We start from the raw sequence: 27,892 nt of genomic DNA, 5'->3' as shown, positions 1-27,892 counted from the left end.
CGCCTATCTGGGGTATCTCGAACTCTACTTCGGGGACTTCAGGGCGACCTCCCCGGCGCACCCAACCCTGCCGAGAGGCCACCCCGACCACCAAGTCCTGCCTGCCTTGCCTCTGGGTGGCGCGCGCGGCGGTGGCGCTGGTGGCTCCCCCGGGTCCGCCCCTTGGGCCGCCCTCTCCCAGCGAGCAGGGGGCAGCGCCACCGTCTAGAGATCTGGCTGGATGCCACGGAGGGACAGCTGTTGGGCAGCTCGGGCGAAGGCTTGGTGGTGGCATTTCGGCCGGGTTGGGGGGTGTGCCAAGGAGGAGGTAGCTCCCGAATCACGGAGACAGCGGGTTGGCTGGCTGGAGGGGCGTGGGAAGCGGGCACACCTCGGAGATCTCGGCAGAGTTGGCCGCGCCCGGGAGATCGCTGGGTTCTTCTGGCTCAGAGGAGACCTCTCCTGCTCAGGAGCAGCTGCTGGACTGCTTGGACAAGTGGGAAAGCTTGGTGGTGGACATCTCGGCAGGGTTGGTGGTGGCCAGGTCTTCAGGAACCCTCCGAGATATACTGGTTGGCTCCTTGCGGCCCGGCGCGCTCTGCTGGGAGCAGCGGGACCAGTTCTCCTGGACCACTGCTATCTCCACTGGTGGTTGCTCACCAGTTCCCCACCTCTCCTGAGTCCTGCCCAGCGCCATGTCGACCTCCTCCTCCGAGGAGTGGAGCCTGGACCCCTTGGCCAGCCCCGAGGACAGCCCGCGGCGGGGCTACCAGCGCGGCCCCAGGGGCAACCTCACCATGACCACCACCAACCAAGCCTTGGTGCAGCTGGTCTGCCAGAAAAACCTCCACCAGCCCGCCGACACGACCCTCCTCTCCATTCTGCTGTTCTTCCGCAGGTGGGTGCTATTAGGGAGGCGGGGGGGGGCGTTAGGTCCCACCCCAGACCAGGGCCACCTGTCCTCCTGGGTGCTGGAGCTGAGAGACGTGGCTTGGGGCTGGATGACCACCACTGATCCATCTTCTCGGTTCTGCGTCCTCGGCCGTAGCTGGGCGGGCGCTTCCCCAGAACAACAGGAAGCATGCGAGCCGACACGTGTCGTGTAAGCGTGTCTGGGCGTGTCTTGCCGCACGTGTCTCCGCACGTCGGGGGCCCAGAAGCAGCTGGAAGATCCCCCGAGGAATGGGAATGTAGATTCAGAGGATCCCGGGGGTCATCTAGTCCAACCCCAAGCAAAGCATCGTGAAATCATAGAACAGTCGGGTTCGAGGGAGGCGGGGAACCCAGCCAGATAGGCGAGTTGTTGTTGTTATTGTTGTTGTTGTTGTTATTCAGTCATGATTCCAGAAATGAATTCGCCAGGTGATGCCTGCAAGGCTGAGTCTTTGCGTAAAACCGGGGAAGAAATCATAGGGTTGCAGCGTCGGAAGCGGGTTAGACTGGATGACCCTGGGTGTCCCTCCTAGAAAAGACATCAAAATAAAAATACATAATAAAATACATAAAAATGTATGGCAGGGGGTTGGGCTAGATGACCCTGGGTGCCCCTTCCAGCTTCATGCTTCAATGTTGACATTCCTGAGATTCCCGCCCCAGGTTCGTGTCCTGGCGTGCCGGCCAGCAGGGAACTGGGAGTCCTGCCAGGACCAGTATCCGCCCAGCAGCTGGAACTGGGTGCCTGCCAAGCAGGGAGAAATACAAATAGAAATAGAAATTTGGATCAGGAGAGGCTGGGAAGAGAACGGCGTGTTCCTCTTCCCAGGAAAGAAGGAAGAGGTGGCGGGTTCGAGGTCTGTGCTCCAGCATTATCTGATGTTCTGGTGCATTGGGTGTGTGTGTGAGGTGGATTAAGTTTTTCTATACTGAGATGCCTGCTTTTGGGGGGTTAGTCGGGATAACCCTGGGTGTCCCTTTTGGAGATTCCTGCATTGCAGGAGTTTGGGCTAGATGCCCCTGGGTGTCCCTTCTATTGCATAGGAAAATACATAAAAATAAATATATATAATAAAATACATAATAGTAAAATAAAACATCTAAAAATAAAAAATACATAAAAATATGTAAAAATAAAAATACATTAAAAAATTATATAATAAAAATGCATAAAAATAAAAACACATGACAAAATACATAAAAATAGAAAGGCATTAAAAATACATAAAAAATAAAAATACATAATGCAATACATCATAAGAAAATAATGAAATACATCTTTAAATGAAATACATAAAAATAAAAATGTACAATTGCATTGCCGGAGGGTTGGGCTAGACGACCCTGGGTGTGCCTTCTCTTGGGGGATTCCTGCTTTTTTGGGGCTGGGAGAGGGTGCTAGAAGGGAGGTTTTTGGCGTGGTCTGAGCCACAACATATTTTGCTCCCTCCTTATGTAATCTTGACATGCCCACGAGGTTTTGGCATCTTTCGAACCCTCTTCCTGTTTTTCTAGTCCTGCGTCTGCTGGCAGCCAAGCCCGATCTCTTGCCAGGGAGTGAGAAACAGGCATGTAGCGATCCAAGAATGATGGACAAGGGAAGGGGGCCCTCAGGGTCATCTAGCCCAACCCCATGCAACGAGGGACCCCCTGGAATGCAGGAATCCCCCAAGAGAAGGGATACCCGGGTCATCTAGCCCAATCCACTGCAATGCAGATAGGAGGTTGGCAGTTGGGGCCAAGTGGGTGGAGCTTGTGCTTGGGTGGGCGTGGCCTCCCCCAGGTTAGAACATCGGGTTAGAGCCCCACTTTGTGGCATAGCTGTCAACTTACAGATTTGAAAATAAGGGACCAGCAGCCAAAATAAGGGACCTGCAGCCTCACCTGTTCCAGGCACTCCAGTCTTCCTGTCCTCCTGCAGTCTGGTCAAACTCATGCTGGTAGCTTCGAGAACACTGTCCAACCAACTTTGTAACCAGAGGTTCAACTGAATAGAATCTGAATCACATGCACCACAAGGCCTATGCAGCCTCAACTTAAGATGGCTCCCCGGCCTGGCTTTGCACTGCAAAGTTTGCAGCAGCACGTGCAACAAAATGGCGTTCAGCATTCAAAAACCTCCTCAGCTTGCATTAACTAGCCACACACAAGGTATGCAACCTCCACCACCAGTCGTTCTTAGACTTCTTATTGGGTGAGCAACACAGCCAAGCAACACAGTTGGAGCCTCCCTCCTCCCTGGCCGGCAGGGAGCAAGGGAGAGGAGCAGCTTCTTTTGAAATTTAAGGGACATCATTTAAGGGACATTTAAGGGACATCCATCAATAAGGGACAGCAGCGGGACATGGCGCTGGTATAAGGGACTGTCCCTTCAAATAAGGGACACTTGACAGCTATGCTTAGTGGCCATTTTTTCCAGCTCTCAAAATTCCCCCTCGATCCAGGTGGGAGACAGGTGCGCCTCGGAAAAGGAGCCGATCTGGGTCTCACTCCACTTTCCCTTCTTCTTTCCCCACTCTTGCTGCAGCGATCCGGATTCGAGAGCCATCGGCGACAAGATTGAGCAGGCCCTGGTGAGTGTCGCCTTGAGGGGGCCGGCGCCTGCCCGCCCTGCCCCCATCCCTGCCGCCCGCCCCGCTCCCATTACGGTTGAGATTCCTGTCCTCGACTCAACCCCAATCTCTCCCTGGCAGGACCTGGTGAAGACCCATCTGGTGTACGCCGTGCGAGAGGAGGTGGACCTCCTGAAGGACCAGATCCAGGAGCTTCTGGAGAAGAACGGGCGTCTGCAGCGGGAGAACCACCTGCTCAAGAACTTGGCCAGCCCAGAACAGCTCCAGAACCTCGAGTCCCGTCAGCCCCTGCAGGTCCGGCCACCCTGTCCTGAGGACCCAAGAGCCCGGAAGATGAAGGTCCACCAAGACCTTGAGATCCTTCTCCCAGGTCCTTCTAGAAAACCAAACTCCCATCTTAGATCTGGTTCCTCATCTCTCAATGCCGAACCTGGCATTCCTCCCACTTGAAATAAACTTGGGGAGATTCAGGTGAAGTTGGTGGTCCAAGAAGACCTCAAGAACCTCCTCCCAGGTCCTGCTACCAAGCTTGGTGGCCCATCATGACCCTAAGATCCCCACCCCCAACCGATGAACTCCAACTTGGGGACTCCTTCCCTCTCTCTCAGTCTGCTAGAGATCGGACTGGACTCGAACTCAGGACCGTCCTGGGACGAGAGGACCTAGTGTGGGGCATCATGATGAAGACCTGGGTTTCTCGACTGACGTCTTCTGGGGAGGGAGATATCGGAACGCTCTGGATGTAATTTATATTGTAATTTATCAAAGCTTCTCTCTTTGAAATTGGAAGTTTGGCATTTACATGGGTAGAGTTTCTATAATCTATCTATCTATCTATCTATCTATCTATCTATCTATCTATCTAGTGTTCTTGCTAAAAGTTAATAAATAATAATAGGGGTTTTTTTGGGTGGGGGGTGGGGAAAGAGGGCTGATTGTTTTTCTTCCATTAATGATTTTTGCATATTCTGCATTTGCATATTCTGCGTTTTGTGTATTGTGATTTTTATACCTGCAGGGATCGGGTGGCCTAGCAATAAATGGAAATGGAATGTTCTTCTGTATCCTGCTCTGTTGGGTGAGGGCAAACCGGAGCATGTGCAGAGGGCAGCCAATCAGGAAGCCATCCTTAGCTCCTCCCTTTTTCCGGAGGAGCCTCCATGGGGTGGCTCTGGGCAATGGCACTCTGCACGCAGCCAAAGGTGCCTTTGCCACTGCCAGGAGAGTGGCAGTTCAAAGGGTCTATTGTGGGATCATAGAATTGGCAGGGTGTAATTAACAAATTTAAGAATGAATCATAATGAGGTGAATATAATCATAAAATTTCATAAAAATAATGATTTTAACATAATCGTTGCAAAATTTAATAACAAATCATAATGATGTGAATATAATCATGATTGAATAAAAACAAGAATTTTAATATAATTGTTGCAAAATTTAATAATAACAAGGTGAATATAATCTTCGTAAAGTTTAATAAAAATAATAAATTTACTACAATCATTGAGAAATTTAATAATAAATAATATGTGAATATAATCTTTGTAAAATTTACCAAAGTAATAATGTGAATATCATCATTGCAAAATGTAATAATAAATAGTAATAATTTTAATAGTCTATCATAGAACCATTGTAAAATTTAATGATAAATAATAATAATAATGTGAATATACTATAAAATAGTCATCATAAGATTTAATGATAAATAATAAGTTTTAATATACTATGATATAATAATCATAATTATTTTATATTACTGTAATTAAATATGTACAAATACATAATCATAAACAAGCAGCATGGGACGCATGGGTTAAACCACAGAGCCTAGGACTTGCTGATCAGAAGGTTGGCGGTTCGAATCCCCGCAATGGGGTGAGCTCCTGTTGCTCGGTCCCTGCTCCTGCCAACCTAGCAGTTCAAAAGCACTTCAAAGTGCAAGAAGATAAATAGGTACTGCTCTGGCGGGAAGGTAAACGGCATTTCCGTTCGCTCCTCTGGTTCGCCAGAAGTGGCTTAGTCATGCTGGCCACATGACCCGGAAGCTGTCTGCGGACAAACGCCGGCTCCCTCGGCCCATAGAGCGAGATGAGCGCCGCAACCACAGAGTCATCCGCAACTGGACTTAACGGTCCGGGGTCCCTTTACCTTTAAACAAGCAGCAGCAGACCTGAGTAGAGGGGCACAGGGAGAGATGTAATAAATAATAAGGGTATAAATAATAAAATCATTATTATTGTTGTTATTATTATTATTATTACTACCTACTCCTATTGAACTCCTGCCCCTCCATGAGGCCAAACTTAGATTCACAAAATATTTAGGGGTATGCGTCCCCCCCAGAAAAAAGCACTGATGATGATGTTGAAGGTAATAGCAGGGGAAGCTGGCGGTGCCATATTGGAAAAGGGAAGGCACCCTTTGGGCAGCAGGCAAAGGAAGTGAGGGCAGAAGCTAAGGCTTTCAAGAGCTGAAGGCACACCCACCATCTTTGACAAGGGCACTGGGGCCATTTTTGAAGCTGAAGCAAAGGCGCCATTATGATTAGCAGCAAGCGATGAGGGAATTTTCAGAAGTGGGCAGAGGCACCACCGCCATTTTGGAACAGGGCGGTTCCTAAGTGGGCAGAGGAGGCACAGGCGCCATTTTGGAAAAGGACAAAGGCACCATATGAGCAGGAATTGCCACGTGAAGTGGGCAGAGGAGGCACGGGTGCCATTTTGGAAGAGGGCAAAGGCACCATAATATGAGCAGAGAGTGGGCAGAGGAGGTATGGGCGCCATTTTGGAAGAGGGCAAAGGCACCATATTATGAATATGGATGAAAAGAGAAAGCGGTCAAGATCTATTTCCAGTTTATTTCCTTTATTCCTTCCCGGAATCTCGCTTCCAAAATCTAAATTCAATTAAGTCTCTTCTTCTTCAAGTGAAATCAAAATCTCTGCCAAATTTCCATAGTGCAACTTTGTAGAAAAAGAAAGAAAGAAAGAAAACATGATTATCATTTGATTGATCTGGATTTTCCGTAAGAAAAACAAGAGGAATCTTGGCTAGAGGTTCATGTGGGAGACGGCATTTGCACCTGGCTCCCGAATCCGCTTTCAATTGAAAAGGATGGAATCTGGATCCTGATTAGCCAGTTGTGCGATGTGTTTCAAAACATCCTTTTTGGTGATGATTCCCAGGAGTTTCCTAGAAAAGAAAAGAACAGTTAATTTGGAAGAGAATGGTGGTGTAATTCTCAAACTCAAGTCTTCACCGAGGTCCCTATTCTGGGGTCAGGGTGGGTGAAAACTAATTTTAATAAACTCGATTTAAATCCAATCCACCCTGGTCTGAAAAATCTTCCTCTACTTGTCCATATCGCACCCAGCACCCACGTGTCTAGCACCCGGCACCCCTCACACCCAGCATTCACATGTCCCGCACCGGGCACCTCTCACACTCAGCACCCGCATCTTTTGCACTCAGCACCCGTGTGTCTCGCACCCGGCATCCCTCACATCCAGCACCGATGTATCTCGAACCCAGCACCCCTCACACCCGCGTATGTCACACCCATCATCTCTCACACCCGGCACCTGTCTTGCACCTGACACCTCTCGTACCCACTGCACACCCGTCTTGCACCTGGTGCCTCACCCATTGTGCGTCACCAGGCACTGTCGGAGGCCCAGCTTCCGGAAGATGTCCACCACGATTTCCATGGGTGTGTGGTCAGTGACGGTGAAGGGGCTGAGGTCGAGGATGGGGCGGAGATTCAGGATGGGCGGCGAGTTCGGGGGCAGCGGGGGCGAGTGGTCAGAGAAGGAGACCATTGAGGAGGTCACGATCCCCTCTTGGGTCTGGCGGGCGTTTTCTGGAGGTGGGGGAAAGAGAGAGGAGGATTGGTCCGGGTGCAAAACTCAGCCAACTGAAATTCCCCCCCTTTATGGAAACGCCTTGCTGGCATTTCAATCAATCCCAATGGGGATTCGAACCTGGACCTTGACCAGAAACTGAGAGGAAGAGGATAATGCCAGCGAGGCTTAACCTTTCTCGAACCCCTCACCAATGGAGATGAGCAGGTCCCTCCGTAGCACGAAGCCCACCAGGCGCTGTGACTCCCGGGAGAGCACCACCGGGTACCCGCTGTAGCCAGTGGAGCCCAGCACCCCCTCTACGTCTCCCAGGGTCATGGCGTCCTGCGGAAGGGCAGTCAGCGGCGGGTCGGCGGGTCGGCGGGGGCGCATGGCGTCGGCGGCCAGGGTCTTGTGTGTGAATTCCTCCTTGGCCTCGAGGAAGGGGTAGCCGTTGAGGCGGATGTGGGAGTCGTAGATGCCCTGGCGCCCGGCTGCCGCATCGGCCACCCACTTGCTGGTCACAGCGGCAGCCATGAGGGGGACAATGTACTCCAGGCCGCCGGTCAGCTCGAACATGATGACCACCAGGGAGACGGTCATGCGGGTGACGCCGCCTGGAAGGGGGGAGATGAACCGGCAATTATTTAAAATCAATATTATTATGAAACCAAATTTTAAAAATTAAAATTAAAAATGAGATCAAAATTTTAAAATTTGAATTCTGTTTTAAATTGGACTTTTAAAACATTTATATTAGATTCTTAAATATTTAAATTGGATTTCTTTTTGGGTTTTGTGGGTTTAAATGGTTTTTTAAAATTTAAATTTGGATTTTTAACATTTAAATTGGATTTTTTGCTCGATTTAAATGGGATTTTGTTGATTTATTGTATTTTTTGCACCATAACACTCACTTTTTTCCTCCTAGAAAGTATGGGGAAATGTCTGTGCATGTTATGGAGGGAATGCCTACGGGTGACGGGGGGGATCTGCTGCAGTCGTGAGCAGAGGATCCATGGTTCCCCTTCCTTCCCTCCTCCGTGGCTCGCTTTGAAACAGCAAAGCGGGAGAAGAGTCGCTGAGTGGGGAGGAGAGAGGGACAGAGAGCCTGCTTGCTTTAAAGGAGCAAAGCGGGAGAGGAGAGGAGAGGAGCCACTTACATGAGTCCTGTCCGGTTGGTTCCTCCCCTTATACCCCTCTTCTTCATTATTAGCAGCATCCTTCTCCACCCACCCCACGCGTGCTCCTTGTCCCTTGAGTGCTTTTCCTTCCCTCCCCACTTAAAATGTGATTACAAAGCACGGATCCACATGGATCCTCAGGATTTTTGCACTGGGTCACCCCAAATTCACCATCAGATCACATAGCATGTCCATGGCTACATCTTGCACCAAAAAATTCACGCACCCACTGTTGCCTGGGGCCGCAGTGGTGCAAAAACGTGGTTACAAAGCATGGATCCACATGGATCCTCAGGATTTTTTCATTGGGCTACTTCAAACTCACTGTCAGATCACATGTCTGTGGCCACAGCATGAACCACAAAAATCATACATCCACTGTTTCGTTTAGAATATTTTTTTTCTTGTTTTCCTCCTCTAAAAACTACGTGCGTGTTATGGTCGGGTGCGTTTTATAGAACGAAAAATACGGGTAAGTTGGATTTTTTTAATTTAAATGGGATTTTTTAAAATTTAAATGGGTTTTTAAAAAATTTTGATGGGATTTTTTTTATATAAATCGGCCTTTTGATTCAAATCTGATATTTCTAATTAAGTCTGGATTTTTCAATTTAAATCAGATTTTTTCAATTTTGGTTTTTTTATTCAAATCAGGTTTTTTTTAACACAATTTTTAAAATTTAAATCAGATTTTTAAAAATTTAAATCGGATAGGTTTTTGATTTAAATCTGATTTAACCTCTAGCTGCTTGCCAAAAGAAAGATTGTGCCAACAAGACTGAATCTTTCTGTAATAAAGGATTTAAATCAAGCCTGACTGATTCAAATCACGACTGAAATGAATTTTATTTAACTAAAAAAAGACCGACAATTTACAATTCCAAAAAGGAAACCTTCATTGTCAAAATGAAGAGGATGCCAGCAAGGAATAACTCCCGCCACCACTCACCCAAGCAGGCGGCCGCACCCACCATGGCATAGAGGCCCGGGGTGATGCAGTCGGCGCCCGGTTGGCACCAGGCTTTGAAGAGCACCCAGTCGGGGTGGTGGAGGGCAAGCTGCTCCATGCCAACGCCCAGCAGGCGCCCCACGATGGCGCCCACCGCCATGCTGGGGATGAAGAGCCCCGAGGGCACCTAAGGGAAAAAGCGGGAGGGGTCAGTGGCCTGGGAAATGTAGTGCCCAGCTGTACCCACCACCAGCCCACCACCAGAATCGGGGTTTGGGGGAAGGCAATGTTCATGGCACCCCCCAGGCATGTGCAGCAGTACGTTTGCCCTTCACGGCATCAGCGCAATATTAGCACAATCAGCACAATCCCAGTGCAATCTCAGCGACACACCTGCCCGGCCAGCTCTCACCTTCATCCCGAAGGTGAAGACAGTGATGACACCCTTGAGGGCCAGCGCCAGCGCCAGCTGCCACATGGCGCTTTGCACCTCGGGGCCGGCTAGGCGGTCGGGCCCCCCACCCTCCCCGGGGGTGCCATTGCGGACGTAGTCACAGAGCTGCGAGGAGTCGAGGCGCCCGCAGTCATTGAAGAGCTCCGAAATGAGTTCGCTGGTGCTCATGCGTGTGTACTGGTTAGGGAAGGCCAGGACGGCTGTGGCCGCCGTCACCACCAGGACCTCAGCCACTGGGTAGCGGCCTAGTCGGGTGGTCTTACGCCGCCTGCAGCGGAAAAATCCAGGAAAAGTAAATTAATTTTCCAGAATTTTACATGGAATTTTCAATTAAATTTCCCAGAAATATACATTGCATGAGAGACATGCAATGACATGTAGAAGAAATATGACATTATTATTATTAAAATTTATATTATCTCAGGGCGCAATCTGAATGTGTGTGCATGTCCCACGCACCTGCACCAGGCAATGTTGGCGCGGATGAAGGCAGCCCCCCAGAGCCCGCCGAAGACGCCCAGCAGGACAAAGGGCGCGAGTTCGAGGAGGTGCCAGGGGGCGTGGAACTCGACATAGAAGAGGACTAGGCGGCTGTTGCCAAAGGGATTGATGGAGCGCAAGGTGAAGGCGGCCACCAGAGCAGCGAAGAAGGAGCGCCAAAGCGTCTTCAGGGGGAAGTAGTAGCTGACCTGGGATCATAGAGTTGTGTAAATGAGAATAGTATGTAATTATAATTTAATTTGTCCTTGGTTGTTGTAAACAATGATTATTTTATATAATTATTAATATATTAATATATAATATCATCATGCCATTGAATAATGAATCAACATAATTTTAACATAATCATATATAAAATATAACTTTAATATCATTATCATGCCATTTGATAGAAAAGAATAATGCAAATATTATCATCATACAATTTAATAATGAATAATAATAATAGGAATATAATTATCGTAAAATTTAATAATAAATATTATGATAATGATAATGTCAATATAATTATCATAACATTTAATAATGAAGAATAATAATGTTAATATAATCATCTGTCAGAGCTGGCTCCAGGTCCCAGCTCACAGAGGACCAACGCTAGCCGGCAGTAATGTACAAAAGTCTTTATTGAAGTACAGTTTCCATTTTCAAGCCGCAGCGCCCCAGCTCTACGTCTAGGGGTTAGATCGGCGAAGCTCCATCTGAGTCTCCGCCCCCTGTACACCAGTTTAAGATTCTAGCCTTACTCCACCTCTTCCGTCTCTCCTTTCTCCTCTGGGTCCTGCTACCCCCCGGGGTCCCTTCCTTCCTGGATTCTTCTGACGCTGACGTTGACCCCCCTGACTCCTCCCCCTCTTTTCGGCGGGCTTTGGGACCTGGCTCCCTATCCGGGCTGCCAACTGCGCCGCCCTCCTGTACATTTGAACTTGGCGCGCGCGCCCAGCCCTCAACCTTCCTCTCGACCGTTTCCTCGCTCCCCGATGGAGGCGTGGCCAATCCTGACTCATGTCCTCCCACTGGCAGTGCGCCGCCTGATCCCGATGCCTGGGACTCCTCCCCCCTACTGCACTCTGGTGTGGACGCTGGTCCTGATTTCCAACTGCTGCTCTCTGAGTCCCCTCTGGCCCCTTCTTCCTGGGGTGTCCCCCTAGGCACCCCCCTTGCTCTGACCATGGGAGCCCCTTTCTGTGAATCTTCCGATTCGCTGGAAAGACTCAGAGACCTCGGACCGTTGTCATCGCTAACATTTCCTTCGGACTCCTCCCCCTCGCTCTCTATTTCCTCCCTTTCCTGTGCCTCTCCTCCTGAACCCCTGACATCCTCATACAATTTTAAGAAGAAGAAGAAGAAGAAGTTGTTGGAAGCTGCTCAGGGTTGCTGGGGCAGCCCAGTCAGATGGGCAGAGAAAATTTTAGTGAGTAACATTTTTAGATTAAATGAAATTTTCCATAAATTTAAATCAGGTTTTACTGTAACAACCTGATTGATTGATTACCTCTTCCAGGCTGAAAAGGACACCTCCTATGGGAGCTCCGAACGCCACGGAGACCCCAGCAGCTGCAGCGGCTGATAGAACCTAAATCAGGAAAGTTGAGAAAGTTAAAAGAGGCCAATCTTCAAAGATATAAAAATGGATCAAAAATTGGTCTTTTGGATTGTATTATAATTAGGAATATTTTTCATGGGGTTATTATTTGACGGTTAAAATGGAAAGTTTAATACATTTTTTTTAAATAAAAAAAGGGCACATTTTCTTTCCAGGTATATAAGATTGTTTTGCGTACTGACAAGCAGGAATTGATCAGGTTGGATAATAGGGATGGACTGGGTGGATTTGATTGGAATCCAATTGACGGAAATCTGTCAGAGTGGATTCAAGTCCTTTCTTTACGGAAAGGTTTCTTTATGGAATATCAACAACCAGGGGAAGCCTTTGGAATCATAATTTTTCAGACTTTTAAAATATTTAAATCATGATTGAAATCATCATTAAATCACTAGTCTGCCTTGCTGGCATCACCACTGAATCAGATCAGTGTATATCATATCATTGTTTTATTGCTATGGGTGATGGCTGACGCAAATAAAGATTCATTCATTCACTTAATGGATCTAAATGGTTTCCAGAGAGTGGTAGCGGATGTTTTATCCCATGTTGATGGCCTTTCAGCTGATTCCCTGGTGGCCCGCTGGAATGTGGAGTTAACCAGGGCTATCAACTGTTTGGCTCCGAAGCGCCCTCTCCGATTGCATGGAGCCCGGACAGCCCCGTGGTTTTCCACGGATCCGAGGGCAATGAAACAATCGCTGAGACGGCTAGAGCGCCGGCGGCAGATAACTCATTCTGAATCTGACCGGACACGGGTTAGAGCTCAGTGTTGAGCCTACCAAGTGGTGATAGCGACGGCAAAGAGGACTTTTTTCACCGCCTCTATTGCATCTGCAGAAAACAGCAGCAGGAGACTCAGGTGGTTCACAATTTCACGGAACCACCTTTGCCACCGGGGCCTGGGAAAGACCCCAAGATCTCCTGCAACAATTTTGCAAAGTTTTTTGCAGATAAAGTTGTTCAGATTCAGGAAGAAGTAGACTCCACCGTGGAAGCAGGGCCGGGGCGGGAGAGTGCTAGAGTCCTGTCTAGTCAAGTTGTGTGGGATCAGTTCCAATCTGTTACCTCCAAGGATGTGGACAGGCTGCTTGGATGAGTGAAACCAACCACCTGTCTCCTTGATCCTTGCCCATCATGGCTTATAAAAGCTAGCCAGGAAGGGCTGGGCGACGGGCTTTGCGAGGTGGTGAATGCTTCTCTCTGTGAGGGAGCCTTCCCAGACCCACTGAAAGAGGCAGTTATCAAACTGCTTCTTAAAAAACCATCTTTAGATGCGGCCAATATGGCCAACTATCGCCCAGTCTCAAATCTTCCATTCTTGGGCAAGGTGATTGAGCTGAACAACGGACCATTTGGATCCCTTCCAATTGGGATTCAGGCCTCATCATGGGACTGAAACTGCCTTGGTCGCACTGGTCGATGATCTCCAGCGGGCTAGGAACAAAAGTGAGAGCTGTTTCCTAGTTCTGCTCTGTCTCCTAGATCTCTCAGCGGCTTTTGACACCATCGACCATAACATCCTTCTGGACTGTCTTGAGGGGCTGGGAGCTGGGGGCACTGTTATACGGTGGTTCCACTCCTTCCTCCTGGGCCGTGTCCAGAAAGTGGTATTGGGGGATGAGTGTTCAGACCCCTGGGCTCTCACTTGTGGGGTGCCTCGGGGTTCCGTCCTCTCCCCCATGCTTTTTAACATCTACATGCAGCCGCTGAGAGAGATCATCAGGGGGTTTGGGCTGGGTGTTCATCAGTATGCGGATGATACCCAGCTCTACCTCTATTTTAAATCAGAATCAGTGAAGGTGGTGAAGGTCCTGTGTTAGTGTCTGGAGGCGGTTGGAGGATGGATGGCGGCTAATGGATTGAGGTTGAATCCTGACAAGACAGAAGTGCTGTTTTTGGGGGACAGGAGGCGGGCTGGTATGAAGGACTCCCTGGTCCTGAATGGGGTAACTGTGCCCCTGAAGGACCAGGTGCACAGCCTGGGAGTCATTTTGGACTCACAGCTGTCCAAGGAGGTGGTCAATTCTGTGTCCCGGGCAGCTGTCTACCAGCTCCACCTGGTACGCAGGCTGAGACCCTCCCTGCCCACATACTGTCTCCCCAGAGCGGTGCATGCTCTAGATTTCCCCCGCTTGGACTACTGCAATGCACTCTATGTGGGGCTACCTTTGAAGGTGACCCGGAACCTACAACTAACCTAGAATGCGGCAGCTAGCCTGGTGACTGGGAGCGGCTGCCAAGACCATATAACACCGGTCTTGAAAGACCTACACTGGCTCCTAGTACGTTTCCGAGCACAATTCAAAGTGTTGGTGCTGACCTTTAAAGCTCTAAACGGCCTCAGTTCAGTATATCTGAAGGAGTGTCTCCATCCCCATCATTCAGCCCAGACACTGAGTTCCAGCACTGAGGGCCTTCTGGCAGTTCCCTCACTGTGAGAAGCCAAGTTACTTGGTAATGGCACCCGCCCTGTGGAACGCCGTCCCACCAGATGTCAAAGAGAAAAACAACTACCAGACTTTTAGAAGACATCTGAAGGCAGTCCTGTTTAGGGAAGCTTTTAATGTTTGATGCATTATTGTATTTTAATATTTTGTTGGAAGCCACCCAGAAGCCCAGCCAGATGGGTGGGGCATAAATAAATTATTATTATTATTATTATTATTATTATTATTATTATTATCATTCATTCAAAGCTTGACTGCCATGTGAAGCTTCATTCCTTTATTCAAATACTGAGTGGAAGGTGAAGCTTCATTCATTCATCCATCCATCCATCCATCCATCCATCCATTCATCACCACTGAAATCATCATCATCATCATCATCATCATCATAATTTATTTGTACCCCGCCCATCTGGCTGGGTTTCCCCCACCACTCTGGGCGGCTTCCATAGAAACCAAAAATACGCTAAAATATCACACATTAAAAACTTCCCTGAACAGGGCTGCCTTAAGATGTCTTCTGAATGTCAGGTAGTTGTTTATCGCTTTGACATCTGATGGGAGGGCGTTCCACAGGGTGGGCGCCACTACTGAGAAGGCCCTCTGCCTGGTTCCCTTTAGCTTTGCTTCTCGCAATGAGGGAACCGCCAGAAGGCCCTTGGCGCTGGACCTCAGTGTCCGGGCAGAACGATGGGGGTGGAGACGCTCCTTCAGGTATACTGGGCAGAGGCCGTTTAGGGCTTTAAAGGTCAACACCAGCACTTTGAATTGTGCTCGGAAACGTACTGGGAGCCAATGTAGGTCTTTCAAGACCGGTGTTATGTGGTCTCGGCAGCTGCCCCCCATCACCAGTCTAGCTGCCGCATTCTGGATTAGTTGTAGTTTCCGAGTCACCTTCAAAGGTAGCCCCACGTAGAGCGCATTGCAGTAGTCCAAGCGGGAGATAACTAGAGCATGCACCACTCTGGCGAGGCAGTCCGCGGGCAGGTAGGGTGCCTGCGTACCAGGTGGAGTTGGTAGACAGCTGCCCTGGATACAGAATTGACCTGCGCCTCCATGGACAGCTTTGAGTCTAAAATGACTCCCAGGCTGCGCACCTGGTCCTTCAGGGGCACAGTTACCCCATTCAGGACCAGGGAGTCCTCCACACCAGCCCGCCCCCTGTCTCCCAAAAACAGTACTTCTGTCTTGTCAGGATTCAACTTCAATCCATTAGCCGCCATCCATCCTCCAACCGCCTCCAGGCACTCACACAGGACCTTCACCGCCTTCACTGGTTCTGATTTGAAAGAGAGGTAGAGCTGGGTATCATCTGCATATTGATGGACACCCAGTCCAAACCCCCTGATCTCTCCCAGCGGCTGCATGTAGATGTTGAAAAGCATGGGGGGAGGACAGAACCCTGAGGCACCCCACAAGTGAGGGCCCAGGGGTCTGAACACTCATCCTCCCCCCACTTTCTGAACACGGCCCAGGAGGAAGGAGCGAAACCACTGTATAACAGTGCCCCCAGCTCCCAGCCCCTCTAGACGGTCCAGAAGGATGTTATGGTCGATTGTATCAAAGGCCGCTGAGAGATCCAGCAGAACTAGGAAACAACTCTCACCTTTGTCCCTAGCTCGCTGGAGATCATCAACCAGCACGACCAAGGCAGTTTCAGTCCCATGATGAGGCCTGAATCCCGATTGGATTCAGGAATCCAATCCACTATTTACGCAAAGGTTCGGCCCTGCTGGCAGCCTGTGAATATTGACAACCAGAGGATTTCTGCACGTGCCCCAGGGGTCCCTCACCTCTCTCCGTTTGGCTTCGTTCTTCCGGTACTTGGTGAAGAGGTGGCAGAGGATGTTCCCGCAGCAGCAGGCCACATGGACCAGGGGCCCCTCCTTGCCCAGGCTGAGCCCCGAGGCCACGGCCAGGACCAGGGTGACCGTCTTGACCAGCAGAGTCCACTTCCCCAGGTAGCCGCGGATGATGAAGCCACTCAGGATGGTCTTGATCTGGAAAAGGGAGGGGGAGAAATGTCAGTTTGGGGATTTGCACTCGGGGCCTGGAGGAAGGGAGGGGTGTTGGCGGCATGGCCAGAGGGATGGGGTGCAAAGAATAAAAGGATTACCTTTTATATTTTTAGGATGATGATTCTTTATGTTATTTATATTTTTTTTATTCATCCTTTTCGTTAAGTTGTGGGCGAACATATCAGACAACACAGTGATTCTTCCAAAGCAGCTCTTTATTTGTAAGCTGTAACTGAACTGAACTGAGGAGCTCAGTCAGCCTGCTTATATAGAGCTCCAGAACAATGTAACTGTTGCCATTTCTTAACCTATCCAATCACTGAACGTCACTTTCGATCCTTCATTTGCATACAAACTATCCAATCACTGAACGTCACTTTCGATCCTTCATTTGCATAACTATCTACAGTATCCCCCTGCTGGCCCAGGGTGAGAACTTCAGTACATAACACTTTTTTATAATTTATCTTTTTAATTATAATTTATACTTATTATTTTTTATTTATCATTTTATTATCATTTGCACTCTCTCATTTTTTATCATCATTTCAATTCTTTCATTATTTTTTATTTATCATTTTATTATAATTTATCATTATTTTTATTTATCATGTTATCATTTATGCCAGGCATAGGCAAACTCCGGCCCTCCTGATGTTTGGGACTGCAATTCCCATCATCACCAAATGTTTGTCTAGAATGTCCCTTCAGAAAAATCCAGAATGTGTTTTCATATGTGAAGAAGTTCTTGCAAAGTCTCCAACATTACCATAATGGGTCAACTGCCAAATACTAAATATCAAAGTATGAACTGAATAAAACATCCAAACAGATCTATAGAAGACATTGATGAGGGGAATTGCAGTCCCAAACATCTGGAGGGCCGGAGTTTGCCTATGCCTGATTTATGCTCTATCATTATTATCCAATTTATTATGGTTTGTAATTATAAAGAATATAAGTATAAATACATAAAAATTAATATTGATTATTATTCATTTTATTTATATTTATCTTCTTCATCGAGGTTGTTATTACTTATTTTATTCATATAATAACTTGTACTGTGCATAATTATTTATTTCTTATCTTCTCATTATTGAAAGTCATGTTGCTTATAATAATAATAATTACTAATTATTATTATGAACCCCAGCCACATTTCTAGTTGAAAAGATCCCGGCGATTTAAATCCCCAATCAGATTTTGAGAGCAGGAGGGAAGGGAATCCCCACAGCTAGAAATCTAGGGATTCGTATTTCTTGTATATTTCAAGTATAATAGTATTATTCATTTTATTTATATTAATATTCATAATAATTTGTACTTATTTAATTTATATAATTATTTATACTATGCATTATGAGTTATTATTATTTATTAAGTTCATACTGTTGATAGTCATGTTATTTACAACAATTATTCAGATTTTGGGAGCACGAGGGGATGAAATCCCTGCAGCCAGAAATCTAGCATGTGGGAAGTCACAGCAAAATTGACTTGATAATCGATTAGCTGGCCTTACCTCGGGGATCCCCGACCCACAGGCGTAGGGTGCAAAACCGCGAACGAGAAGCACGGCCAGCAGTGAGAAGAGCAGCGCCCAGGCAGTGTAGATGAAGTAGTTGAGGCTGTAGGCAAGGGCGCCCTAAAATCGGGGGGATAAAAATAAACGATTTTCTTAAAAAATAAAAATAAAATCAGATGCCAGCAAGGTTGAACCTTTCATTAAAGAGATAATCTCAATCAAGTCTGACTGACGGTGGATTTCAATCGATTGGATTGGAATAAATTTAAATATTTATAATTAATATTTATAATATTATAAAATGAATAATATATAATATAATAATAAAATATGTAATATTATAAAATAAATATTATAGACTAAAATCAAATAAAATATTATATAGTAAACAAAACATAATATAATAATAAAATAAAATACATATTATAATATAAATAAATTAAATAAAACAAATAAAACAAAATAAAATCTACCCTGCTCTGAAAACGATACAGTATTAAGAGGATAACAGCAAGGCTGAATCTTCCTATAAAGAAAGGATGGAAATCCAGTCTGACGGACAAGGGATTTCCATTGAGATTGAAATCACGATAGAAATTGCAACTGAAATAGGATTTAAATCTTTAAAACGTGAATGGTGTTAGGTACTGAAGTTCTCCCCCTGGCCACCAGGAGTATCGTGTACATCCGGGTTTCACCGCTCGCGCATGCGCAGATGCTCAAAATGACGTCACATGCATGCGTGAAAGCGGCAAAACGTGATACGCGCAGATGCCCTGTCGCGTCTTACGTTCTATTCAGGATGCGAACGGGGCTCCGGAACAGATCCCGTTTGCATCCCAATGTACCACTGTATATAGTTTTCACTCTGGTCCACATCAGTTAATTTAGGCGGGAAACCCTGGGCTGTTGTTGTTACAATGTTGACAGCTGGCTGCCTATAAAAGCAGGCCGGCTGAGCTGTTTGCTGTTCAGTTCAGTTCCAGCTTACTTATAAAGAACTACTTTGAGAAATCTGTCTGCTATGTCCACCCACTATTTAATAAATTAAATTGTGAATTAAATCATGACTGAAATTGTGAGTGAAATCGCGATTGGAATGACTCAAATCTTTAAACCGTGAATTAAATTGTGATTTAAACCCTTAAACCGTGAATTACCGTATTTTTTGCTCTATAGGACACACCCGACCATAGGACGCACTTTGTTTTAGAGGGGGAGAACAAGAAAAAAAAAATTCTCCCCCTCTCTGCTCAGCGCACCTTCACCGAAGCGGCAGGAGAAACGGAGCCCCTTCCATTTCTCCTGCTGCTTCACTGAAGGGGCGCTGCGCAGCTCTCCCTTTCTGCTGAAGCCGGGAGAGTTTTGCTCTCCCAGCTTCAGCAAAAGGAACCCAAAGCCTCCAGAGTGCAGGGGGAGCTGCCGCTGCGCTCCGGAGGCTTCAGGTGGCTACCCCTAAAGCCTGGAGAGTGAGAGGGGTCAGTGCGCACCGACCCCTCTCGCTCTCCAGGCTTCAGCGAAAGCAACGCGAAGCCTCCGGAGCGCGGAGGGAGCGCTCCCTCTGCGCTTCGGAGGCTTTGCGTTGCTATCGCTGAAGCCAAGGAGCCTGCATTCACTCCACAGGACGCCACACATTTCCCCTCAATTTTTGGAGGAGAAAAAGTGTGTCCTATAGAGCGAAAAATATGGTAAATTGTGAATTAAATCGTGATTTAATTTGCAATTATTTCTGGGGACATTCGGGGGAAGCCACTCACCCCGTTCTTCTTTCTGGTCAGAAGCTCCGCCCACGTCTGCCACTCCGGACATTTGTCCCGGTCCTGGAAAGTGATATTTCGGGAATTCCAGCAGCAGTGTTCATGGTTGTACCAAAACCCGTTGAGGCACACGCCTTCCTTCAGATCCGTCAGCCAATGGGTGGAGATGTCAATCAAGCCAGCCAAGGCCCCTGTGTATTTTGATTTTGATTTTTTTTAAAACCACATATCTATCTATCTATCTATCTATCTATCTATCTATCTATCTATCTAATCACCCAATGGGCCGAAGGGACAATTGAGCCAACCAAAGCCCCTGTGTATTTTCATTTTTTTAAAAAAATTATTGCATTTTAATTTTCAAAAAATCAGAATTCTCAGTTTTCCCCATTTTCATTTTAAATTTTAGAGTGTTTTTTTTTAAAAAAGTCCTTTAAATTCCTTCAGGTTAATTTTCATTTTTTTTAAAAAAAAAGCACCTTGACATCTCTCCATTACAATTTAATTTCGTATTGGAAGTCGTTGCAAGAACAATTAGGGAGGAGGAGAGAATAACGGGCACAATAGACATGGGAAGGCCTGGGGAGAAAACCCGAAAAATGGAGGTTTTTTTTACCGGGAAAATGGGAAAAAACAGTTTGATATAGCTTTAATATTACATGCCCCCCCATTTTTCTGGAAAAAACCTGGTCCCCCCCCCCAAGTTTTCCAGTTCCCTCCCAGGCCTTCCCATATTAAGAGGATGCCAGCAAGGTTGAATCTTTCAGTAGAGAAAACCTAAATTCAGTAAATTCTAGTAAAGTAAATTCTGTAAATCCAGTCTGACGGATTTAAATGGTGATTTAAGTGCTGATTTAAATCGATTTGAATAGTGAAAGTCCGGCTAATGTTCGGGCCAATGCGGATTATTATTATTATTATTATTATTATTATTATTATTATTTCACCCAACCAATTTATCCCATATAAAACATCAAGAACATAGTGTTTTTATATGTATGGCAAGCCGCCTGGAGTTGCTGTAAAAAGATGATTATATCTAATAATAATAATTTATTATTTATACCCTGCCCATCTGGCTGGGCTACCCCAGCCACTCTGGGCGGCTTCCAATAAAATATTAAAATACACTAATGCATCAAACATTGAAAGCTTCCCTAAACATGGCGGCCTTCAGATGTCTTCTAAAAGTCTAGTACAGTAATACCTCGGGTTAAGTACTTAATTCATTCTGGAGGTCCGTTCTTAACCTAAAACTGTTCTTAACCTGAAGCACCACTTTAGCTAATGGGGCCTCCTGCTGCCGCAGTGTCGCTGGAGCACGATTTCTGTTCTTATCCTGAAGCAAAGTTCTTAACCTGAAGCACTATTTCTGGGTTAGCGGAGTCTGTAAGCAGAATTAACTGTAACCTGAAGCGTATGTAACCCGAGGTACCACTGTAGTTGTTTTTCTCTTTGACATCTGCTGGGAGGGCGTTCCACAAGGCAGACGCCACCACCGAAAAGACCCTCTGCCTGGTTCCTTGTAACTTGGCTTCTTGCTGTGAGGGAACCGCCAGAAGGCCCTCGGCGCTGGACCTCAGTGTCCAGGCAGAACGATAGGGATGGAGACGCTCCTTCAGGTCTACTGGACCGAGGCTGTTTAGGGCTTTAAAGGTCAGCACCGACACTTTGAATTGTGCTCGGAAATGTACTGGGAGCCAATGTAGGTCTTTCAAGACCGGTGTTATGTGGTCTCGGTGGCCGTTCCCAGTCACCAGTCCAGCAGCCACATTCTGGATTAGTTATAGTTTCCGAGTCCCCTTCAAAGTTCTGCTGGATCTCTCCCAGTGGCTGCGTGTAGTTGTTTAAAAGCATGGGAGAGAGAACAGAACCCATAATGAGGCCTGAATCCTGACTGGAAGGGATCCAAATGGTCCGCATCCTCCAGACGTGCTTGGAGTTGTTCAGCAACCACTTTCTCAGTCACCTTGCCCAAGAATGGAAGATTTGAAAGTGGGCGATAGTTGGCCATATTGGCTGCATCTAAAGATGGTTTTTTAAGAAGCAGTTTGATAACCGCCCCTTTTAGCGGGTCTGGGAAGGCTCCCTCACAGAGAGAAGCATTCACCACCCTGCGAAGCCCATCTCCCAGCCCTTCCTGGCTAGCTTTTATCAGCCAGGATGGGCAAGGATCAAGAACACAGGTGGTTGGTTTCACTCATCCAAGCAGCCTGTCCACATCCTTGGAGGTAACAGATTGGAATTGATCCCACGCAACTTGACTAGACAGGACACTAGCACTCTCCCGCTCCGGCCTTGCTCCCACGGTGGAGTCTACCTCTTCCTGAATCTGAGTGACTTTGTCTGCAAAAAACTTTGCAAAATCGTTGCAGGAGATCATGCGGCCCATACTGGGCCCTGATGGAGCAGGTGGTTCCGCTAAATTGCAGATAAAATTCACCCCATCAATTTATACCATTTATAACATCTTTTTGAACTTATTGGGTTGCTGTAAAAAGATGATTCTATCTAATAATATTATTATTAATAGTAATTTTATATAATAATAATAATAATAATAATAATAATAATAACAATAATTTTATTATTCCTCTTTTAGGTTTGTTGTTTTCTCACCTGCCGAGAGTCCGATGAGGAGCATGAGCAGCCACCCTGAAAAGGCATCACTGATGCTGTGGATGAGGGCGAAAGTCGACTCTTTGCTCCTGTTGGTAATCTGGGCAAGGGGAAAAAATGGGATTAATTGCCCATAATTGGGAAAATAAAGATAAAAATAACTGTCCCAAAAATGGGCTGTTTCTTCTCCCGATTTGAACCCGTTTCCCAAAGCTTCTGGGCTGATAAATGTCGTGGAAGGGGATGCAAAGAATTTATTGTTCCCAAAAGAAAACTTTGCTCCGATTGTCAATATTAAAAGGAGGCTAGCAAGGCTGAGCCTTCCTGTAAAAAAAGAAGTATTTAAATCAAGTCTGCCTGATTTAAATTGGGATTTGAATGGGGATTTAAGTAAAAATTCAATATGAAGAGGATGCCAGATGGGTTGAATCTTTCTGTAAAAAATCAAGTCTGGCTGATTTACCGTATTTTTCGCCCTATAGGACGCACTTTCTCCCCTCCAAAAATGAAGGGGAAATCTGTGTGCGTCCTATAGGGCAAATGCAGGCTTTCTCTGAAGCTTGGAGAGCGAGAGGGGTCGGTGCGCACCGACCCCTCTCGCTCTCCAGGCTTCAGGAAGCTAGCTGCAAGCCTGGGGAGCCCGCGGGAGTTCCCGCAGGGCTCCCTAGGCTGCGGATAGCAGCCTGCTGCCCGGAGCGCGGGGCACGCTGAAGCAGAGCGCCCCGCGCTTCCGGCAGATATCTGCAAGCCTGGGGAGCCCGCGGGAGTTCCTGCAGGGCTCCCTAGGCTGCGGATAGCAGCCTGCTACCCGGAGCAAGAGTCGCGCTGAAGCTGCGGCTGGGGGGGGGGATAAATTTTTTTCTTTATTCCCCCCCCAAAAAAACTAGGTGCATCCTATGGGCCGGTGCGTCCTATAGGGCGAAAAATATGGTAAATCGGGATTCGAACCAGGATTTACATGGAACATCAATGTCAGCGAGGTTGAATCATTCCTTTAAAAAAAAAAAAAAAGGATTTAATCAAGTCTGCATGATTATGGAAAGATTCAACCTCCCAGGCACTGATCTTTAATTTAAATACCGGTTTTGAATCCTGATTTAAATCAGCCAGACTGATTTAAATAGGGATTTAAATGGAACATCAATGCCAGCGAGGTTGAATCTCTTTGTAAAATAGGGAAAAGATTGGAACCGCAAGCCCGACGGGATTTGAATCTGGATCTCAGTTGATTGGAAGAGAGCCATATCCACTCGCAAAGACCTAGATTCAAACCTGGAACCCTCACCTCGCGGTGCCGGTCTCGATCTCGGGATTTTTCTCGCACCCAGTCAATAGTGTTGAAATCTTCGTAAGTCCCGACTCCAGGAAGCGGCTCTTCCAGGAAGTCGCGCATCTGGCCGATTTCGTCAAACCCGTTGCCAGCATACGAGAGGAAACCTGCTGAGAGGATTTAAATTTTATTCTTTCAAAATATTGTCAATATTAAGAGGATGATTTTATTTTTAATTTTTTTGTAAAGATTTTTCCTCCAAAAGCATTTCGTTTTAAATCTCCATTTTAAAGAAAAAAGAAATCCAATTTAAATTTGATTTTTTTAAAAAAAATTAATCTATTAATTTCCCTTTAAAAAAATTGATTTCTATTAATTTTCACATATAATCACAATAAATTGCTTTGTGTCCTCTTATTAAATCTGTTGGCTCAACCCTTCTAGGAGGCAACAGGCCTGGGTTTGAGATCCCACCAGCGGCTCCCTTGCCAGCCATTGCATTACGAGCCTCAAGTGCGAATGGGGTTGAAGGGGCAAAGTCCCGGGAGAGCAAAGTCATTTCCCCAGAGAATGGGTTGATCTTTAAGCAGGTGAGAAAAATGCCAAAAACGTCTGAGAGAAATCAAATGTCAAATGTTGTGTGATATATATTGACACACACACACACACACACACACACACACACACACCTGGCGCCATTTCTCGGTCCAGAGGGGGCACGTCGCCCGCCAGGGAGAAGTCGAGAGTCCCGCTGTCGCCGACCTCCACCAGGTCCTCGTCGCTGGTGCTGCTCTGGAAGCTCCCGCACCGGAAATGGCGGCCCTCCATCGGCCGCCAGTCCAGGATCTGTGGCGAGAGAGAAGGAGAGGCAAGTCTTTCCTATAGGAAGGTTGGAAGGGACACCGGGCAGTCATCCAGCCCAACCCATGGCCAGGAAGGAATCTGATTGGTGGAGCTGGTCATCTAGTCCCACCCCCCTGCTAGGATGATAGACAGGGAAGGTTCCAGGGTCATCCAGCCCAACCTGCAGCTGGAAAGGTATCTGATTGGTTGAGCTGGCCAACCCCCTGCTAGAATGATAGACAGGGAAGAGTTCCAGGGTCATCTACCCCAACCCCGATCCAAATGTGATTGACAGGGGGGATTTTTGAGTTGCCCAAGGGTGGACTGGATGCCTCTCGGCATCCCTCCCAGCTCTCCCTTCCTTGGAGAGTATTTCAGCTGAGTTCGGAGGGCTCTCAGCCTCCGTGCAAGGAGCTCCTTGTGATGATTGTGCAAGGCATCACCCTTCCTTCCTGCAGAACTGTTTTTTTCTTCCGCTGTGGCAGCTAAATTGCGCCGAAAAGCAGAAGTCGGGCTGAACATCCACTGTCAACGCCTGGCCAGAGGCATCTTGCCCCCACTGACCTAGCTGAATTGTTGTTGTTGAATTGTTGTTGTTGTTATTAACAATAATAATAATAATAATAATAATATTTGAATGCTTGCACCAATAAGAATGTGCACGCATGAGTGCCAGAAACACAACTCATGCTCGCCCCTCCCAAAATGCACAAATCAATTGTGCATTTGCAAGGGTGGCCACAGAACCGGAAACGCAAGACAGCTGGCCAAGGCGGGGCAGGAAAAGCTTGCGCCACTTCACCGTCGACGCAGCCTTTCCAATGAAAGCTAGCCCACGTTTTTCTTGCTTCTGAATCTAATTTAAATTTAAATTGAATTGGACAAGACAGTCTCTCTCTTGTGAGCATCCAATCTATGGAAGCCCCCGGTAAGGCAGCAATCACGGCTCGTGATGTTAAATTCTCAAGAATAAAAAAGACTCTGAAAATTCATTATTCCATAAATGAAACCTTCTTCCGATTGCCCATATTCAGAGGATGCCAGCAAGGTTGAACCTTTCCATAAAAAGGATTGAAATCTAGTCTGGCAGAGGAGTGATTTCAATTGTGATTTCAATCTATTTGATTTCAGTCCACCCAGAGTGCAATCCACTGCAATACCCCACACACGTTTCTCACCCCATTGATTGTAACCCGCAGCACATTTTATAAACTTCTCTTTTTCCCTGGGGTAGCAGCGGGGGCCAAAGATGGGGAAGTGGCAATAGGAAACTGGGGTGTGTGTGTCTGGGGAGCAATAGGGAACTGGGGAGTCTGGGGGGTAGTGTGAGTCTGGGGGGGGGGCAAGGAACCTGAGGGGTGTAAGAGGCAATAGGAAATTGGGGGCATGTGGGGCAAGAGAAAGCTGGGAGGGTGTGGGGGGCAATAAGGAACTGGGAGGTCTGGAGGGCAATAGGAAGCTGGGGGGTCTGGAGGGCAATAGGAAGCTGGGGGGTCTGGAGGGCAATAGGAAGCTTGGGGGGGCCTGGAGGGCAATAGGGAACTGGGGGGGGGTCTGGAGGGCAGTGGGTTCTGTGGGGCAAGGAACCTGGGGGCGTATGAGGCTATAAGAAACTGGGGGGTCTGGGGTGCAGTGGGGTACTGAGGGAAAGCAACTTGGGGGGTGCAAGGGAACTGGGGGGTTTGTGGGCAGTGGTGGTCTGTGGGGCAAGGAACCTGAGGGGTATACGAGGCAATAGGAAACTGGGGGGAGGTCTGGGGGGGCAAAAGGGATCTGGGGGCGTTCTGGGGAACAAGGAACCTGGGGAGTGTATGAGGCAATAGGGAACTGGGGGCATGTGGGGCAATAGGAAGCTGGGCAGTCTGGGGGCAGTGGTGGTCTGTGGGGCAAGGAAGCTGCAGGGTGTATGCGGCAATAGGAAAATGGTGGGGTCTGTGGGGCAATAGGGAACTTGGGGGGAATCTGTGGGGCAATAGGTAGCTGGAGGGACTGGAGGGCAAGGAACCTGAGGGGCATATGAGGAAATAGGAAACTGGGGACATGTGGGACAATAGGGAAATGGGGGTTCTGGGGACAGTGGGGGTCTCGAGGCCAAGGAACCTGGGGGCGTATGAGGCAATGGGGAACTTGGGGCAATAGGAAGCTGGTGAGCCAGTGTGGTGTAGTGGTTAAGAGCGGTAGTCTCGTAATCTGGGGAACCGGGTTCGCGTCTCCGCTCCTCCACATGCAGCTGCTGGGTGACCTTGGGCCAGTCACACTTCTCTGAAGTCTCTCAGCCCCACTCACCTCACAGAGTGTTTGTTGTGGGGGAGGAAGGGAAAGGAGAATGTTAGCCGCTTTGAGACTCCTTAAAGGGAGTGAAAGGCGGGATATCAAATCCAAACTCTACTTCTCTTCGTCTTCTGGTGGGGGGTCTGTGGGGCAATGGCAAACTGAGGGAAATGCTCACTGCTGCCTCATGGGACTGGGCATTTCTGTGGGGCAATAGGGAACTGGGGAGGAGTCTAGGGGGCAATATAAATTTAATAAATGATATTAATATGAATATTAATATTAATAATAATAGGATACTGGAGGGGGGCCTGGGGTGCAATATAACTTTAATAAATGATATTAATATTAGTGGAGGGGGTGGGGGCAATAGGAAACTGGGGGAGGAGGTTGGGGGCAATATAACTTTAATAGATTATATTTATATTAACGTTAATAGGAAACTGGAGGGGGTTTGGGGGGAAAAAGGGAAGTGGAGGGGGGTCTGGGGGCAACATTAATAAATATTCTTAATATTAATAAAACGTAATAGGAAACTGAAGGCGCCTTTGGCTTTGGATAGTAATATATTAATATTAGTAGGAAACTGGAGGGACTTTGGGGGCAATGGGGAACTGGAGGGGGGCTGGGGGGAACATAAATTAAATAAATGATATTAATATTAATATTAGTAGGAAACTGGAGGGGTCAGGGGGCAACATAAATCTAATAAATATTCTTAATATTAATAATAATAATAATAATAGGAAACTGTGAAGGCGCCTCTGGCTCACCTGCGAGAAATCCCGGCTCTCCTCAGCGAGCGGGCGCCGCCATCTTGAACTCTCACGTGACGCGGCGCGTCACATGACTCGGAAAAAGAATGGGAGGGCAGGGACAGGGCGGGGTTTGTCACAGGAGGAGAGAGGAGGAGAGGTGATTGGAGAGCGAGAGAGCGCTCTGCTGATGCTGGAGGCGGGAGGGGGCAGAGAAAGGGCGGGGCTTACTTGCTGGCGGCAGTGAAGAGGCGGGGCTTCCTTTCAGGAGGAGGAGCAACCGCTGGTACTGGGAGCGCTAGAGAGGCGGGGCCAGAGAAGGGGCGGGCCTTCTGTGCAGGAGGAGGAGGAGGAGGTG

At 47.4% G+C, this 27,892-nt stretch overlaps 2 protein-coding genes across 8 annotated transcripts; one reads left to right on the top strand and one right to left on the bottom strand.

Moving 5' to 3' along the window:
- Positions 1 to 197: 197 nt before the first annotated feature.
- On the top strand, positions 198 to 4,541 carry LOC308468305 (protein bunched, class 2/F/G isoform-like; the record flags this gene model as incomplete). Of its 2 annotated transcripts, none has more annotated exons than XM_080990447.1 (3): positions 198 to 877; positions 3,440 to 3,485; positions 3,606 to 4,541. In XM_080990447.1, 3 exons carry the CDS (start codon positions 675 to 677, stop codon positions 3,933 to 3,935), a joined length of 579 nt encoding a protein of 192 aa, XP_080846573.1. In that variant the 3' UTR covers positions 3,936 to 4,541. The 2 variants fall into 2 exon arrangements, with proteins under 2 accessions (XP_080846573.1, XP_080846572.1); XM_080990446.1 differs by lacking the exon at positions 198 to 877 and adding an exon at positions 1,423 to 1,808.
- Positions 4,401 to 27,660, bottom strand: LOC308468271 (H(+)/Cl(-) exchange transporter 5-like). Of its 6 annotated transcripts, XM_080990338.1 has the most exons (15): positions 27,553 to 27,660; positions 24,355 to 24,511; positions 23,681 to 23,835; positions 22,396 to 22,495; positions 19,777 to 19,967; positions 18,017 to 18,139; positions 16,267 to 16,473; positions 11,913 to 11,993; positions 10,376 to 10,605; positions 9,875 to 10,184; positions 9,463 to 9,649; positions 7,542 to 7,946; positions 7,133 to 7,349; positions 6,573 to 6,682; positions 4,401 to 5,661 (listed from the first exon to the last, which is right to left on the bottom strand). In XM_080990338.1, the coding sequence occupies exons 2-14, from the start codon at positions 24,491 to 24,493 to the stop codon at positions 6,592 to 6,594; spliced, it is 2,436 nt and encodes an 811-aa protein (XP_080846464.1). In that variant the 5' UTR covers positions 24,494 to 24,511; positions 27,553 to 27,660; the 3' UTR covers positions 4,401 to 5,661; positions 6,573 to 6,591. The 6 variants fall into 6 exon arrangements, with proteins under 6 accessions (XP_080846464.1, XP_080846463.1, XP_080846465.1 ...); XM_080990337.1 differs by lacking the exon at positions 4,401 to 5,661 and having other exon boundaries at positions 6,339 to 6,682; XM_080990339.1 differs by lacking the exon at positions 4,401 to 5,661 and having other exon boundaries at positions 6,339 to 6,682; positions 23,681 to 23,832.
- Between the last annotated feature and the right edge of the window lie 232 nt (positions 27,661 to 27,892).

The sequence above is a fragment of the Podarcis pityusensis genome, assembly GCF_964106645.2.
Source record: "Podarcis pityusensis genome assembly, chromosome: Z".
NCBI lineage: Eukaryota > Metazoa > Chordata > Lepidosauria > Squamata > Lacertidae > Podarcis > Podarcis pityusensis.
The sequence above is the reverse complement of the archived record's forward strand: the minus strand, read 5'-3'. Positions and strand labels throughout refer to the sequence as shown.